General features: G+C 42.0%; 1 protein-coding gene across 1 annotated transcript; it reads right to left on the bottom strand.

Annotated features, from left to right (window-relative positions):
• Window positions 1–7462: 7462 nt before the first annotated feature.
• Window positions 7463–14055, bottom strand: LOC106818050 (zinc finger protein 525-like). Its single transcript, XM_014822770.1, has 6 exons — window positions 13903–14055; window positions 13072–13606; window positions 12852–12903; window positions 12728–12767; window positions 7924–8093; window positions 7463–7606 (listed from the first exon to the last, which is right to left on the bottom strand). The coding sequence occupies exons 2-6, from the start codon at window positions 13473–13475 to the stop codon at window positions 7463–7465; spliced, it is 810 nt and encodes a 269-aa protein (XP_014678256.1). The 5' UTR covers window positions 13476–13606; window positions 13903–14055.
• Window positions 14056–18697: the final 4642 nt, after the last annotated feature.

The following is an 18697-nucleotide window of genomic DNA, read 5'->3' as shown; positions in this document are numbered from 1 at the left end:
TTTAATTTACTATTTTTGCAACAAAATGTCATTAACTGTAAATACAAATTTTAACGCAGATAGGAGAATATCTTTGTCGCCACATCTTTGTAACTACGGTTTTGTTTTCCTTTTTTGGGGTTGCCTTGGTACTGCTGAGGTTTTTCTTGTTGTTTTTCAGATTGGCGACATTGGTACAGCCACCGCTGGTAGCATTTCCACTGATCGGGAGACTATGCTCCCCATCCCATTGTCCAGCCGTTATCACCTGGAGACATCTCTATCTATCGTCCCAAGGCTGAGAACGTTACCTCGGACCAGCTGTCAAATGGCTTTCTACTAGATGTCATCGCCAGTCAAGCAGCACCAACACGACTTCAAGTTGCATGCAGCCCCATGATTCACCAGCAACTGGGGCACCTCAGGCACCTCAACGTAGCCCTCTGGAGTCTGAACCTATCAAATCAATATCTGATTTCATGATATAGATAGAAGAACACGATATATATATATATGAGAAGACTATACAACTATTACAAGGATATATGATCGTAAGAAATCTTACTACTAAAGACGAGGCACAAGATTGGAAAATCTTCATACAGGAGCCGCAGTTGTTGATGCCATGGTTTCTCTATAAACATTGTAAATGCCCTTTCTGAATACACTCTAGTATAGTGATGGCTGAGGCTGTGCCGGTTGGGTTTCGCACACAAGGGCGGCTACGGTAGCCGGATTGGTTCAGACCTGAAGAAACGAAAAGTAGCGGGCAACGTTACATTAAACTGTGGCGTACGACGACTGCACATCTTGGTTCCACGTCGGATTCAAGAAGATGGCATCGGCTGTTATCCTGCTTTCATCGCATCGGATGGGTCAAGGATCTGGTGTGGCTGAAGGGTACATAACTTTGCCATTGAACATCAGTGTTTTCACCTTTCCCAATCTCCATTGGGTCAGTCAGAACTCATCTCCTTACAAATACACCACCCCACAAACATATACACTATACTTCTCTTGGTAATTGTTTATTATTGACGGTAGACATTGATATTATGAATCATAATGCGTTTTATTAGCCCATCAGTGTTCAAACGTACAGTTACTTGCAAAAGATTAGAAAGAGTTTTCATGGTCACATGTTAGGTAGATTCAAAACACCAAAAAAATCACAAACATAACACAGTCCGGTTGTATACCTTAAAGGTTTGAAGATTTTTCTCAATTAATTCCTAGAAAAACACTACCACTTCCACTTTGGAAAGAAACTGTAACAGTTGCGTTGCATTAGTTGGTATTCTACACTGCTCCAGTTCACATGTGTGCAGCGTGCTCGCTTGTTCACAGAGCCAAGCTGATCTTACATGTGAGTCTGAGAGTTTGAGATGTACTTTCTGCTTACATCTGTACGACATCTCCATAGAGTTATTATGCATTGCCATGTGTGATTATAGGGTGTTTTCAGAGCTAACTCCTCACTTCAAATGTTACATTAAAATTTTTCCTTTCGTCTTTTTCTTCTTCGTTTTCTCTCCCGTGTGAGTTTTCATGTGTGTCTTCAGATTACTTGATTGTGCGAAGATAGCATCACACAGATCGCACTTATACGGTTTCTCTCCCGTGTGATATCTCATGTGTCTCTTCAGATTACACGATTGTGAGAAGGCAGCAACACACAGCTCGCACTTATATTTTTTCTTTTTTTGTGGTAAAAAGGTAAAAAGGGGGGTCCGGACCCCCTCGACCCCCCCTCTGGATCCGCCCCTGGTAGGGTTGAGGTTAGGGTTGAGATAGTGTTATCAGACAGGAGAATATGGCCCACAGTATGCCTCAGATTGCAGGAAAATGGCTTGAATATTTAAAAAATTTCTGTGGCGGCATGCCCCCAGACCCCCTAGCTCTGGCATGCCTACGGCACGCGGGCCTGCCTGCGGCAGCCAAGGTACATCCCCCCACTGTTCATCAATTTCTGAATACGCCAGTAGTTAGTGATCACTGCGGGAACATACCGCATTTGGAGTTTACAGGGTTGGAGACCCTGGCATTATTTAGAAATAGCCTTCCCATCTGTGCTATCCTCCGAGTCATACTTATACAGTGACACCTAAACAGAACGATTACCCCTCTCAGGTGAATCTCGTAGTTGTGCTAATGGGCGTAAATCTACCTGTGCCCATACCTCACTACTCTCGCTATCCATCCCACGATTCTGTTTGTGGACTACCTCAGCGAGTCCGAGGGTGTATATCCCAGGCTTTTGCATTAACCGGTGCGTCTACCTAGCACCCCGACTCATTCCCTTAAAGCGGGTCTCGACCCATATGCTTGTCTCGGAAATTCGGGCATTGCGCACCTTCCCGAATCTTACAAGCGTAAAAACGTAATTAATTACCTAATAATTAATTCGTAAATCAGCTCTGTCCCTGACCGTACGCAGTTCTCTCTGGAACCTTACGTGTCCTTAGGGTGACAGACTATAAAACTCGAGTCGTCAAAGGCACTTATATAACCTTGCCTTCTGGCAAGTGAATACACAGATTCCACTATATATGTATATAAACACACACGCGGCAACTACACAGATGCTAGTACTATTCGACGTATAAACTGACGTATAGTACTGACGTATAAATTCGGGCATTCTACTCATTTTAGAAACTCGTAAGCCGAAATCAAGACCCTCTACCACGCTGTCCAGTGAAGGTTTAATAACTTCACGTCTCACACATGCCATCGTTTCAATCATTCCGTTGCTTTAACAGTGTACCGAAAAACGATATGTCATGAATAATGATATATAAGTCAACGCACTAGGCTGATATTCAGGATCGGTATGATGAGGGTGGTGCATGGCCCATTGTGGTGGTGTTATAGGTAGGGGAAAAGTGCTTGAGTATTTCGCGGATACGCTCGTATATTACGAAGCCTGCGATTTGAAAATTATTGCTTTAACTTTTTTTTTATTCCGAAATATATATATGCCGACACAAGATTTGTCTCACTCACCCGTAACATATATACTGCTATCTCTTTCCTCTCTCGCTGTTATCTAGCGGATCTCTCGCGGAGTCCAGCGGCTCGCGTATCTGATGCTCCCTCGTCCAGAGGCTTCTTATCCAGCGCTGTCGTAGCGTGATGTGCCTTGATCGTATCGTGATATCGTAGTAATCTTTTACTGTGTCGTCATCGCATTCTTGCTCTTCATTGCTTCGTCGCGTGCCAGGTCGTCAATTCGAATGTTTTGGCTTAGACATGCATTATCTGCAGTAGCATCAATGTCCGTAAACACTGCATGACATGCGCCATAGTTTTTGCACGGGGATAGTCACCGTTCTTTAATTTCGTTCTTCTTCTTCTTCTTCTTCGTCTTCTTCTTCTTCTTCTTCTTCTTCTTCTTCTTCTTCTTCTTCTTCTTCTTCTTCGTCTTCATCGTTGCCGTTATCTGCACTCAGTGTCCCGGCGCGTGCATCGTACACGGTAGTTTCTTGCATTGCGTTGCGAAGGCATACCCCGTTCTTTTGATCACGGCGCCAAATGTAGTGTCGTATTACTGCCACACATAGCTGTCCATATGTCATCTTGTCAAGTTGTTCGTGACATAGGGACACAGCTGTTTCTTGAACTATTTTCTGTATTCGGCAGTACAAACATAAATTGGAACCAATTGAAAGACCGATTTATTTTAGAAATTAATATTGAATTGTAGAAATATGTATTCTGTATATATATAATTGTAGACTGATTTATTTTAAATCAATAATGAATCGTAAACATTATTATATCTGGTGGGTAATCTATGGTATAAATAGTGTTGCAAGCTAGATTATTTGTTATCTGTATGTGTTTTATGCAATGTGATTGCAGGCATATCAGAGAGAGAGAGAAGAGGAATAATTGGTGCCACGGTGCTAGGTCATGATCGAAGCTGGGATTGGAGCATGCTAACTTTTTGGTAATTCAAACATCATGCATAATAATTTTCCATACTAGCTCTACCCTACAGTGAGTAATTTCTTTCTTGATCTTAGGAAAGAGCTTTGACATTGACTTTCATGTACATCACAGTTTTTTCTACGTTTTCCTAAATTTTTGGATTCATTGACTTTCATATATATATATATATATATATATATATATATATATATATATATATATATATATATATATGTAGATCATTACATACATATTTACTCATGTGTAATCACACCTTTTTGTACACAACTTCAATAAAAAATAAGTGGTGCGACTTATACAAGAACTCTTGTGCAAGAAATGTCATCATTATCGCAACAGCGCCTATTATAAATGCCAAACCGTGCGCGCATATTGCATATGGGGGCAACCATCTTGAATACATATTTCAATAGTATCCGGATGTGAATAAAACCTTTCTCCACTCCTGATAGTATCATATTTTATGTATAATTATTATCATCTTAGCATTTATTTCTAATACTTCTTCTGTACATGGATTTGTATCTGAATTACATGCAATAAAGATTTAATAATAATAATAAAAGCAGAAAAGCAACCAGTGTGCTTACTTTAATAAATTAGAATGTGTAGGTAGGATGTATGAATTTAAGGTGTAATGTGACGTCATTGTCGCAAAACAACACTTGATTGATGATAATTGTTGATTGTAGTTATTATGTTCATTCATCAATCCTACTGCATCATTCTCAGTAGAGCAATATATATTACCTTGATGTGATCGATTCGTTGATATCCTCGATGTGATAGAATTGTTAAATTGCTGGGTGTGGATCGATTCGCCGAATTTCGATGTTAATCGATGCGTTGAATACTGGACGTGCCTATGCATGACCCCTATATGTCTGCGACCTTTGGTCGCTGCATGTCGCTTGGTATATATTAATCAGGGCTCGAACGAAACTCTCTCGCTGCTGTCGACGATTCGGGATTCAGACAGTTCTCCCCTTCCCGGCTCTAATAGTAAATAAATAAATTTATCGGGTTGCCTCATCATCCGTCGGGCGCGCCCGAAATCGTGGTGAGTGTGTTACTCATCATGACGTTTTCGATTGCCTAGGAGAACATTACGCGTCGCAACTCCTGCTAATGAAGCTCCTTATAAGCTCTAGCACTAATGAAAACGGGGGAAGTAACAATCAGTGCCGAAATGCCGGTACAGCGATGTTTAAACGTTCCACGAATTCCACTTCCATGTGTTTTATTTATTTCGGGGCACTGGCGGATCCGGGATTTCAATGAGGGGTGAGTAATAGCGGGGGGAGGGGGTTCTCCCCCAGCAAATTTTGAAAATGTAGATCGCAGGAGATGGTATTTGAGGCACTTTTGAGCCTCATTCTGATTTACAGCACCGCCTTCATTCTGCAACAGCTGCTTTACCACTCAATTACATAATTTTATATTAATTTAACCCATGCATCAGGTAGAGTTTTGTACAGCACGCGACTATTATACTTAGCAATAATTAATTGGTATAATATACAAACACATATATATATATTATGTGTAAAAATATGTTACTCCAGCGGAGGGGTGGGGGGCAGGCACCCAATACACCACCCCTCTTAATCCCCACTGCCGGGTTATAGCTTTGAATAGTGTTTGTTGTGAACGTAAGACATCAAAACAGGAAGATGTGTTGTGTGAACGACCCATGTTCTTTACTTCCTTCTTAAATCAAAATTCATCAGAATACTGTATAAAACTTTAGCCCCATAGTAGACGAGCAGATTTGAACTTTTCAGTCAAACAAATTGCAAAAGTTTGTTTTATTGTTGATTCTTGTTTATTAGGTACTTCTTGATGACATATCCAAAATGGGACACAAGTTTCAACCCATAAGTTACCTAATTTGCATATTTACAAATGGCCGTCATTTTCAGATTTGGAGGTCAATTATCTCTCAAACTATTCATTTTCAGCCAATAACGTCATTAGAGGTGAATAGAAACATGGCCAATGAATTTAAAATACATATAAAAGCCCAACCTCTTTGAACACGCTAGGTTTAATATGTCAAAAGTATGTCGGGGACACATTTTTAAAACCAAAAACAGGAAAATGATAAGCATTTAATCAAGTATGAAAACACCGTGTCAATTGCAAATAATTATATAAGCACACACTGATATATTACATTAATCTTTTGGATACATTACTGTGCATTAGTACTCAAACATATCCAATGGTATGTTTGTACAAAGTCCGTCTTGACACTTTCCACAGGCTTCATTGCAGAACATCCCGTTCTTCTTGCACGAACATATCATTGTGTCACAATACTCCTTACATTTGCAACGTATTATCTTCAGTAGCGCATCAGGAGCTGCTGCTGTTGTCCATTCTCTCGGGCATCAAACTTTCACAATTGACTATTCTAACCCCAATCTTCCGGTTTATTGCTACGTTTCCTATCCATACTTGAGTCTGTAGGAAAACTCTATAAGAATGGAACTTGGCAGCATCTCTGTCTGGCAGCCTTTTGATGTCGACACTCTTGAGGCTCTTCACAACCTTGTCACCAAACATCTTTCTACGTAATGACTTTCAAAGTGGTACCTTGTCCACCATACACAGCTACAATGCTTTGGCCCCAGCATCTCTGATTCCATCATGGTTAAATAAACTTGACATGAAGCATTCACCTATCTGCATTAGTTTGTCCGATTTCTTAGTCCTAGCACACAACCTTTGTCGATCCCATGGAGTCCAGATGTGTATCGCACCCACATACAGCATGCAGCAATGGTAGGTATGTGCATAGCCGGCTCCAAAATTGCACATGTCGTCTGGATGTTCCACAGTGGTCTCTTAATTGCACTCTTCTCTGACTTCATGAACAAGCTGGTACCTGGTTTATGGTGGTGGCCACAGAGCACAAGGATGTCAGTATCCTCTGCAATGACAAATGTCGTCTCGTACACGGCCATGGTCACGCTGTCTGAACAATCAACAGATCGGCGTCGTCTTCTGCATGAATGGTTTCGATGTCCTGTTTCCTCATCTCATCAGCTACATGTTGATGAACTCTTGTTGTTTGATTTGTCATCAGGAATGTCTTCTTATCTATCTTCAATGGTAAGTCAAGCGCTAGTTTTACTTTTGCTGAGGATTGACCCGCTGCACGTCGTTGGTATGGTCTGTCCACTGTCTTGATTGTTTCCTGTGAGTAGCCATCATACAACAACTATTGGTGTGGGCATACTTTTGCACCACACGTATATATGTGTTGATTATTGTCTATACATATCCCCCTGTGACACATGGCAAAACGCTTGTAGAAGGACACCACCATCTAAAACATGCATTCTGCTTCTGGAATATTAATGTCTTGTGTGTCACTGCAGAGTTAGTTTAGAAATAGCATCCGAAAGTTTTGGTTTTGTAAGAGCGTTTAGTAGGCCCATGCTTGTAAAGAAGGATGGTGGATAAGCGACAGCTCCGTATCTGAAAACCTCATTTAGATCGATATCAGTGTTATTTGCTATGATCAGGAGTCTCTGAAGAGCAGCTGCAGATCGCAAACATATTCCTCTCCATCGGAAATCTCCTTTGCTCCAAACACTTTGACTTGGTTCTTTTTCTTGAAGACATATTTTGTAACCTGCTCGCCTTCCATGCTGGTAATGATGGACTTGCCTCATATCTTCACCATGTGAGCGTTGGACACACTTGAGGGCAATGCCTGTTGATATGTCTAACAAGTAATCACTCTTTTTGAACGCGGTCATGGCTTTTCAACGTATTCAAGAATGATTGCCGTATCTGCCATATCTCGCTTCATTGCACTTTGACTGAGTTCACTGGTCGTGTTCTTGTAGCTACTGAGCTTCTCCATCTTGGCTTTGTTATGTGGTCAGGCATCGTCAGCAGCCACCTTGTCCGTTGTGTCTCGTCCATCCCTCGTCCATGCGTGCTTCCACCCTTGCTCTTTAGAGACTTCATTCAAACCTGCGCAATGATCAGATCTGTTGCCAAAGCACCCCAGAATCGATCGCTACGTCTGACAAACATATTTCCATCCATGAACTCTTGAAAAACACTAGGGTTTCTTTCCTCTGGGTTCAGCATGTCCTGCAGGAACAGATAGACGGACTTAGCATAACTGTTGTGCCCACTTGCTGCGAAGTATGGTAGGCATTTTCTTCAGGGACTTCAGCGTGAAGCATGAAGATGCCAGTGCGTTGAGCCTTTAGTCAGATCTCAGAAGATCAATTGTTCTTGTTCAATAACTTCCTCTGTTGGTGTTGCAGATTTGTCAGCCTTGCTTTCTGGAAAAGCTGATCGAGTGCTTGGATAATATCATCATTTGTTTCAGATACATGTGTTTCATCGCCGAAAACCTCGTCAAACATCTGTAGAGCATGGGCCACTACCTGTTCGTTGGCTTCTTCTTCAAAAGGACTGCGTTAAGAGCGCCATCCACCAAAGTGGCCCCTGACTGTTCTTGCATACGCCTTCCCGCTGAGCATATGTGTGACTGTGTTACCGCAAAGGCTAACTCGACAGCGTGAGAAACCACTCGACATTCATGAAATGGCTAAATGCTTCCGAGAAACGAATCAGGTATGGAAGGCTCCAAGTATAAGGATGACATTGCTCAGCTCTTCTTCTTGGCTGATGATCAGTTTGGCCTTCATCCAGAAGGGCTGGTCAAACGTATCGGTTAAACGTAACTGGTCAAACTATCGGCTGGACGTTGTACTTCATACATTGATTGTTCACAAACGTTAGTGTTGAATACATGCAGCTCATGTCGGTAGGGTCTAGATCTATCATTAGAAGGAAATGGAAAAACGCCTTCCCTTGGTGCTGTCCGTGTGTTACTGCTTGCATGAAGCCCGACCAACAGGTTCTTAATCTAGTGTGGATACGGGATCTTCCAAAGTAAATTCAAGATGTCGTCTTGCATCTTCGGCAACTATTCTTGTATGTGTTCGTACAAGAAGATTCTCACCACATTTTCCAGCTTCCGAAACGGTAGTATTTGCTAGACTTGAAGTGTGTTTGCTGTAGACTGGACTTGGAGCTCCTTGTCTGGGATGGTACGCGTTGGACTTGACTGCCGGAATTGCTGTATATACATTAGCCCCATGCCATGATACGTTTCCTCTGCCATCAATGTGGATGGTGTTGTGATCAACATTGTCAGCTATAACGTGACAGAAACTACTTGTATGTTGGAAAAAGTATCACTCTTGATGTTTTCGCAGCCACGTAAACAGGAACAGAACGCAAAAATTGTAATCGTGCATGATTTTGTGAATAACGAAGGTTCTATAAGACATTTATCGTTACTCTAGACAATTGCTGTTACTCAAGCAATAAGGTAGGTATCATGACAAGTGGGGAAAACACTGGAAAATTCTCGCAGATAGTTACTTTAATATAGATGACAATATTCAGAAAAATTGTCCACGTGAGTCAACAACTTTGCATCAGTTTGTTTCATTGTTTGATTCTTGTTATTAGGTAGTTCTTGATGATGTCTTGGTTTAAAAATGTAATTTTGACGTATATTTTCGACATCTGGACTCCGACCTAGTTATTCAGAAAGGTATGTGGGCTTCTAAAATGTATGCTTAGTTATATTGGTCATATATCTATTAACCTCTAATACAGTTACTGAACTGAAAATGAATATTTTTAGAAATAATTAACCTCAAATTTGAGAATGGCGGCCATTTTCAAATATGCAATAAGGCACTTCTGGGTGAAACCTGTGATCCCATTTTGCGATATTCATGAATGGACTACCTAATAAACAAGGAATCAAAACAATAAAACAAACTTTTGCAATTTGCTTTGACTCAACATGGAAATTTTTCTTAAATCTGCCTCGCTATACTGACGACACCATTATACAGGACGGATCTCCGTCGGCGTTTTTGCTAACGAGACGAGTGTATACTATACGGCGGGTATCGTCGGAGATGTGCTTGTTCTTTGCTACTTGGAGCGTGTGTCGCTCAGTTGTCAGCCGTAGCGGAGGACGAGAGATATGTACGGCGTGTGTCGTTGGGGAGACGGTGTTGCTATGGTAGAGCGTGTGTCGCCGTCAGCGAGAGGACGAGCAGTGTACGGCGTGTGTCGTCGGGGGAGACGTTGTTGCCATGTAGAGCGTTGTGTCGCCGTAGCGAGAGGACGGAGAGGTGTACGGCCGTGGTGTCCGTCGGGGGAGACGGTGTGTGCTATAGTAGATGCGGTGGTCGCCGTAGCGAGAGGACGAGAGTGTAAGCGGCTAGTGTCGTCGGGCGAGCGGGTGTATGCATATGCAGAGCCGTGTGTCGTCCGAACCGTCGAGAGGACGAGAGGTTGTACGGCGTGTGTTCGTCGGGCGGAGACGGTGTTGCACTGCAGAAGCGTGTGTCGCCCGTACGAGAGGACGAGAGGTGTACGGCGTGTTGTCGTCGGGGCAGACGGTGTGTGCTTTATGTAGAGCGTGTATGTCGCCGTAGCGGAGGAACGGAGGTTGTACGGCGTGTGTCGTCGGGGAGACGGTGTTGCTATTAGAGCGTGTGTCGCCGTAAAAAAAAGCGAGAGGACGAGAGTGTATCGGCGTGTGTCGTCGGGGAGACGGTGATTAGCCTATTGCAGAGCGGTGTGTCGCCAGTAGCGAGAGGACGAGAGGTGTACGGGCGTTGTCGTCGGGGGAGACCGGTCGTTGCTATGCATAGAGCGTGTGTCGCCCGTAGCGAGCAGGACGCAGAGCGTGTACGCTAGATGTCGTCGGGGAGAACGGTGTTCCATGCAGAACACGTACACGCTCGTGTCGCCGGATAGCGAGAGGACGACAGAGATGTATATCGGGTGTGTGTCGTCGGGGCGAGGACGGTGATGCTATTAGATAGCCGTCGTGCGCCAAAAGTGCCGCAGAGGACGAGAGGTGACGCGGCTAGTGTCGTCGGGAAGCGTAGAACGCGGCGCGCGATCGTAACACACACACAAAACAAAACAACACAACACACACACACAACACACACACACACACAACACACACACACACACACACACACATAATCACACACACACAACACACACACACCCACAAACATACAACACACACACACACACACACACACACAGCACACACACACACACACACACAGTAATAGAGAAGAACTAGACAGAGGGCACTCACGCGAGAGTGCATACCTCCGCGAGCATGAGTAACATGTATGTGTTACGTGCTGGCTCACCGCTCGCTGCTGCTGCTGCTGCTGACTGACTCGCCTGCTGCTGACTCGCGCTCGCTGGTGGCGGCTGCTGATTTGCCGTCTTGCTGGTGGTTGCCTGCTGACTCACGCGCCTGCTGCTGACTCGCCGCCTCGCTGACTCGCACGCGCTATCGGATCGCGCCGCCCGCGGCTGGACACACACCACACACACACACGACCGATTACATTACCTCCCTGCAACTCCGTGCGCGGAGGTAATAACAGGAGGAAAGACGAAGAGATTTAATAGGCGCAGGAATGCGCTGTTGAATAATTGAATATCAGACGAGAAAGATAAATTGGAGAATGTTTCTGGGCAAGGAAAATGGCGGATGTGGTGCACTGCGTGGTAGAGAAAAAACTGGAGACAATCGTTAGGAGGCTGATTAGAACAGTAGGACACATTAGCCAAGTACCTATCTAATCGCTTTTCTTCGACGTTGTAGATCGTCTATACTCCAGTCAAAGATGCTTCTGCTCACGTAGACGTCGGTAGACTTAGACATTAGCTGTTAGTTTTACCCGTGTGTACAGAGTATTTATCATACAGGCCTAGTATAATAGGCTTATAATATGCTCGCCTCTATCTCTCTCTCTGTCTCTGTCTCTCTCTGTCTCTCTCTGTCTCTCTCTGTCTCTGTCTCTGTCTCTGCCTCTCTCTCATGATTAGTTTCCCATTTTGCATATATGAACTTGCTTCGCCACGAGTAACAGCTGTTCTTTATTCTCATCATTTGTTGCTTTCTCACACACACGCACGCACGCACGCACACACAAATACACCACCCACAAACATATACACTATACTTCTCTTGGTAATTGTTTATTATTGACGCAGTAGACTTGATATTATTATCATGAATGCGTTTTACTAGATCAGTGTTCAAACGTACAGTTACTTACAAAAGATTAGAAAGCAGTTTTCATGGTCACATGATTACGGTAGATTCAAAACACCAAAAAAAATCACAAACATAAACACAGTGCCGGTTGTATACCTTAAAGGTTTTAAGACTTCTCAATTATATCCTAGAAAAACACCACCACTTCCACTTTGGAAAGAAACTGTAACAGTTGCGTTGCATTAGTTGGTATTCTACACTGCCTCAGTTCACATGTGTGCAGCGCGTGCTCGCTTGTTTACAGAGCCAAGCTGATCTTACATTGGAGTCTGAGAGTTGAGATGTACTTCTGCTTACATCTGTACGAATCATCCATATAGTTATTATGCATTGCCAATGTGTGATTATAGGGTGTTTCAGAGCTAACTTCTTCACTTCAAAATGTTACATATTAAATTTTTCTTTCGTCTTTTCTTCTTCGTTTTCTCTCCCGTGTGAGTTTTCATGTGTGTCTTCAGATTACCTGATTTGTGCGAAGATACGCATCACACAGATCGCACACTATACGGTTCTCTCCCGTGCTGCATATTCTCATGTGTGTCTTCAGATTACACGATTGTGAGAAGGCAGCAACACACAGCTCGCACTTATACGGTTTCTCTCCCGTGTGATATCTCATGTGTGTCTTCAGATTACACGATTGTGAGAAGGCAGCATCACACAGCTCGCACTTATACGGTTTCTCTTGAGTGTGAGTTCTCATGTGTATCTTCACTTCCCCCAGGCGGGAGAAGGTAGCATCACACAGATCACACTTATGTGGTTTCTCTCCCGTGTGAGTGATCATGTGTGACTTCAGATTACAAGATTGTATGAAGGCAGCATCACACAGTTGGCACTTATATGGTTTCTCTCCAGTGTGAGTTCTCAGGTGTGTTTTCACATGATCCAAGCGGGAGAAGGTAGCATCACACAGATCGCACTTATACGGTTTCTCTCCCGTGTGAGTTCTCATGTGTATCTTCACACTACTCAGACATGAGAAGGCAGCATCACACAGCTCGCACTTATACGGTTTCTCTCCCGTGTGAGTTCTCAGGTGTACCTTTACAATACTCAATCGTGAGAATGTAGCTTCACACAGATCGCACTTGTATGGTTTCTCTCCCGTGTGAGTTCTCATGTGTCTTTTCAAAGCACTCGGATCTGAGAAGGCGGCATCACACAGTTCACACTTATATGGTTTCTCTCCCGTGTGAGTTCTCATGTGAGTCTTCATATGCTGCATAGAGGAAAAGGCAGCATCACACAGTTCGCACTTATACAGTTTTTCTCCCGTGTGAGTTCTCACGTGTGTCTTCAAAGCACTCGAATATGAGAAGGCAGCATCACACAGACCGCACTCATATGGATTTTGCCCGGTATTAATTCTTACATACTCCATCGTGCTTTAGGGAAAGCTCCCACGTACTGGTCACACACGTCAGGTGTCTACCCTGTCTGGCGCTCAAGTTACGACCACGTTTGCTTCGTAGACTGCCTCGTCACACTTGTTGAATTCATATATAGGCTCTCCTACAAATTAGTAAAGAGAATACAAATAAATGCATTGAACAACGCGTATTGATGTAGAACAAAAACGCGCCCCATTTATGTTTGCAATATAACTGTTTATTCTGAATATCGAATTATTATCGTCCAAACATCACGCGCCATTTAACGACTGTAAGGTCAAGCACATAATATATCACGAAATTAAATACACTGAATTAATATAAGAAACATCCGTTTACCCAATGAAGTCACTGAACGTCTGTGTGGTGTTCTCGTATTAGACTAATGTTACAAACGTCAATGGTGTGATTATATACCTGTTGTTATGATGAAACCGGTTAGATATCCTGACACTCGGGTAACCGGTCTGATCTCCTGATACCAGAACACAAGGTGGACGCTTCCCCTAAATAATTACAAAAGCAACTGTGCACCTTGCCCACAAACATTGCTGTAAAACTATCTCTTGGTCTCTCCTGGGCTTGGTGGTTAAGTGGCATCCGTACTGTGTAGGGATGGATGTTGACCATATTTTACAACTGCGTAAGTAATTAAGGTCCTGGCCAGCTGGCCGGAAGAATGCATGTGTTTTTAAGCCATCTTATTACTGATTTGGCGATGGCTATAATGATGGGGATATAGCGTAGTTCAGTCTTCACAGCTTGCTCTGCACCACCTTATTGGTTGTGTTATACAAGGACTAGCACAGGTACATGGCGTTACTTAGGGGAAACGGCCAGGGACAACTTGTAGAGCCAATCCTGACACATATAGGCCTACTTACTTAATTCTTAGCATAGAGTCGCAATGGAGGAACGAAATACGTAAGGGGGTAAACAATATCGGGACAAAAACAGTTTGAAAGATTGTATGATTTCATGTAGTCAGTCTTCTAAATATACATTATGTAGAAAATGTGCCAAGTTACTATGAATATGCTTCTCTGGCAGTGCCTCAACTGGTGACGTCATTAGCACGCGTTATTTCAGAATGTGCTGTGAGCCATTCCAATGTAAGATGAATCTAACGATGTAGAATTTAGAGTAAAATAATCAAGAAGAAGTATAGAATTTGTGTTAAACTAATAGAATATATTGTTTACAATCAACAGTCGATGCCAGTACACGTCAGTTCCGTTCCGTCTCCCAGTCCCAAGTCCCGTTACTCTCCCCAAATCTCACATTTATATTACAAATCCCACCAATCACAAACAAGCTACACTTTACCCAGCCAATTACACACGACTCCTAGTTCCTTTGTTCGTCCTAGCATGCGCCAAAACTACATATATGCAAAACACATGTATTTAATCTGCCCTCTGTCTAGACACTGTCTACTACATATGCTACGCCACTGCCATTCGTAACCTACACGCTAACTGACTACTCTACCCAACCTAGGCTATTTACAGCTAAATCTATCTACATTAACAATGTATGCAAACATGTGCAAAAACACATGTTACACCAACATGCATTGCATGCTAGTTAAACTCATCATCACTCATTAAGATAAACTCATCAATCTATACATCTATATATATATATATATATGCGGGCAATTTTATGCTGGAGGCCAGTGGAGGGACTATATAAATAAAATCTAAATAATTCAATAGTTCAGGACAAAAGATGTTTGTAACTGCAAGAAAACGCATTTAAGTTATTTGAAAACAACTTTTTACTGGCTTGATTTTCGAATTTCATCGTAATTCATTTAAATGTGAAAATTTTATTACAAATTTTGTGCCTAGAGTGATCATCCCATATTCTAGCTACAATTCATCAATGGAAAAGTGAAACATGCCAAAGTAATCTTGAGTTTAATCAGAATCAATGCCTATTATTTGGAGAGGCTGCTTTCAAACACTGTAAGAAAAAGTGTCACGTCTGTCGTCAGTCACGAAAAGTTATAATTTTCTCCATATCTGACCTACACCTTTATCATTTTTGAAGATACTCATGATTCTCTTAGTAATAACCATAAGCTATCAGAATTAATAAACAAAAGCTTTAATTCTTATCAAGACAGGACACAGTATGCTACTGAATACTGTCACGTCAGTCACCGTGTCACGTCTGTCACAATTTTTGAGGTGTGTCACGTCAGTCACATATTGTATTTATTTCTATCTAGGATCTTAAAGTTAAGACATATCTGCCAAACTTTGTCTTAACTTTAAACGAACACAGACCTTGCTTAAAGCTTGTCTTAAAATTAACATATCCCATTTAGAGGCTAAAATCAGCCACAAAAGCCCCCAAATTCAGACCAAATGATTAACTTTCATTCCATAAAATCTGTTTGGTGTTTTCAAAGCACAAACAGTGTCAAACGACAATATAACAGTCTGTATACACACACAATGACACACATGTTGTCTGCTAGCTCACAACAAAATTAATTACAATGGTAATTTCCAATGAGAAAATTACTAAAATGTATCTTTTTAAAGGTAGACTCAGTGCATACCAACAACTGAAGTACTTCAACCAAAACACAAACATTTAGCAAGTGTTTTGTTTCACACTTTTTTGTACACAACTTCAATAAAAAATAAGTGGTGCGACTTATACAAGAACTCTTGTGCAAGAAATGTCATCATTATCGCAACCAGCCGCTATTATAAATGCCAAACCGTGCGCGCATATTGCATATGGGGGCAACCATCTTGAATACATATTTCAATAGTATCCGGAGTGAATAAAACCCTTTTCTCCACTCCTGATAGTATCATATTTTATGTATAATTATTATCATCTTAGCATTTTCTCAATGAAAAAGACTGTCTTCTGTACATGGATTTGTATCTGAATTACATGCAATAAAGATTTAATAATAATAATAAAAGCAGAAAAAGCAACCAGTGTGCTTACTTTAATAAATTAGAATGTGTAGGTAGGATGTGTGAATTTAAGGTGTAATGTGACGTCATTGTCGCAAACCAACACTTGATTGATGATAATTGTTGATTGTAGTTATTATGTTCATTCAGCAATTAATCCTACTGCATCATTCTCAGTAGAGCAATATATATTACCTTGATGTGATCGATTCGTTGATATCCTCAATGTGATAGAATTGTTAAATTGCTGGGTGTGGATCGATTCGTCGAATTTCGATGTTAATCGATGCGTTGAATTTCTGGACGTGCCTATGCATGACCCCTATATGTCTGCGACCTTTGGTCGCTGCATGACGCTTGGTATATACTTAATCAGAGCTCGAACGGAACTCTCTCGCTGCCGTCGACGATTCACTTCCTCGGGATTCGGACAGTTCTCCCCTTCCCCGGCTCTAATAGTAAATAAATAAATTTATCGGGTTGCCTCATCATCCGTCGGGCGCGCCCGATATCGTGGTGAGTGTGTTACTCATCATGACGTTTTCGATTGCTAGGAGAACATTAGCGGTCGCAACTCCTGCTAATGAAGCTCCTTATAAGCTCTAGCACTAATTAAAACGGGGGAAGTAACAATCAGTGCCGAAATGCCGGTACAGCGATGTTTAAACGTTTCCACGAATTCCACTTCCATGTCGTTTTATTTATTCTGGGGCACTAGTGGATCCGGGATTTCAATGAGGGGGTGAGTAATAGGCGGGGAGGGAAGGGGGTTCTCCCCCAGCAAATTTTGAAAATGTAGATCACAAGAGATGGTATATGAGGCACTTTTGAGCCTCATTCTGATTTACAGCACCGCCTTCATTCTGCAACTAGCTGCTTTACCACTCAATTACATAATTTTATATTAATTTAACCCATGCATCAGGTAGAGTTTTGTACAGCCACGCGACTATTATACTTAGCAATAATTAATTGGTATAATATACAAACACATATATAATATTATGTGTAAAAATATTGTTACTCCAGCGGAGGGGTGGGGGGCAGGCACCCAATACACCACCCCTCTTAATCCGCCACTGCGGGGGTATAGCTTTGAATAGTGTTTGTTGTGAACGTAAGACATCAAAACAGGAAGATGTGTGTGTGAACGACCCATGTTCTTTACTTCCTTCTTAAATCAAAATTCATCAGAATACTGTATAAAACTTTAGCCCCAATAGAGGACGAGCAAGAATTTGAACCTTTTCAGTCCAAACAAATTGCAGAGAAGTTTGTTTTATTGTTGATTCTTGTTTATTGGTCGTCTGATGACATATCAAAGAATGGCACAATTCAAACCCAAATTACCTAATTTTGCATATTTACAAATGGCCGTCATTTTCAGATTTGAGGTCAATTAATCTCTCAAACTATTCATCGTTCAGCCCAATAAAACGCATTATGAAGGTGAATAGAAACATGGCCCAATGAATTTAAAATACATTATTTAAAAGCCCAAGATAACCCTTTGAACAGCTAGGTTTTAATATGTCAAAAAGTATGTCCGGTGACTACAGTTTTTAAAACAAACAAGGAATGATGAAGCATTTAATCAAGTATAAAACCACCGGGTTCAATGCAAATAGATTAAGTAAGCACACACTGGATATATGTACATTAATCTTTTGATTAGCATACTGTGCATGTAGTACTCCAAACATATCCAATGGTATATTTGTACAAAGTCCGTCTTGACACTTCCAGCAGCTTCATTGCCAGAACATCCCGTTCTCTTGCACGAACATCTCATGTGTCACAATACTCCTTACATTTGCAACGAGTATTATCTTCAGGTAGCGCATCAGGAACTGGCTGTTGGTCCCATCTCTCGGGCATCAAACTTTCCACATTGACCTATCTAACACCCTCCAACTTCCGGTTTATTGCTACTTTTCCTAATCATATTGAGTCCTGTTAGGAAAACCCTATAAGAAAATGGAACTTGGGCATCGCATCTTCTGTCGGTGGCAGCCTTTGTGATGTCGACACTCTTGAGGCTCTTCACAATCCTTGTCACCAAACATCTTTCTACGTAAGCACTATTCAAAGTGGGTACCTTGCCACCATACATCAGCAGTACCAATGCTTTGGCCCCAGCACTCTGATTTTATAATGGTTAAATAAACTTGACATGAACTTCACCTATCTTCATTAGTTTGTCCCATTTCTTAGTCCCTAGCACACAAGCCGGTGTGGTGTCCGATCACCATGGAGGTCCCCCAGAT

This window comes from Priapulus caudatus, unplaced genomic scaffold (assembly GCF_000485595.1).
Source record: "Priapulus caudatus unplaced genomic scaffold, Priapulus_caudatus-5.0.1 Scaffold1997, whole genome shotgun sequence".
Lineage (NCBI taxonomy): Eukaryota > Metazoa > Priapulida > Priapulimorpha > Priapulimorphida > Priapulidae > Priapulus > Priapulus caudatus.
This window is presented reverse-complemented; position numbering and strand designations above follow the sequence as displayed.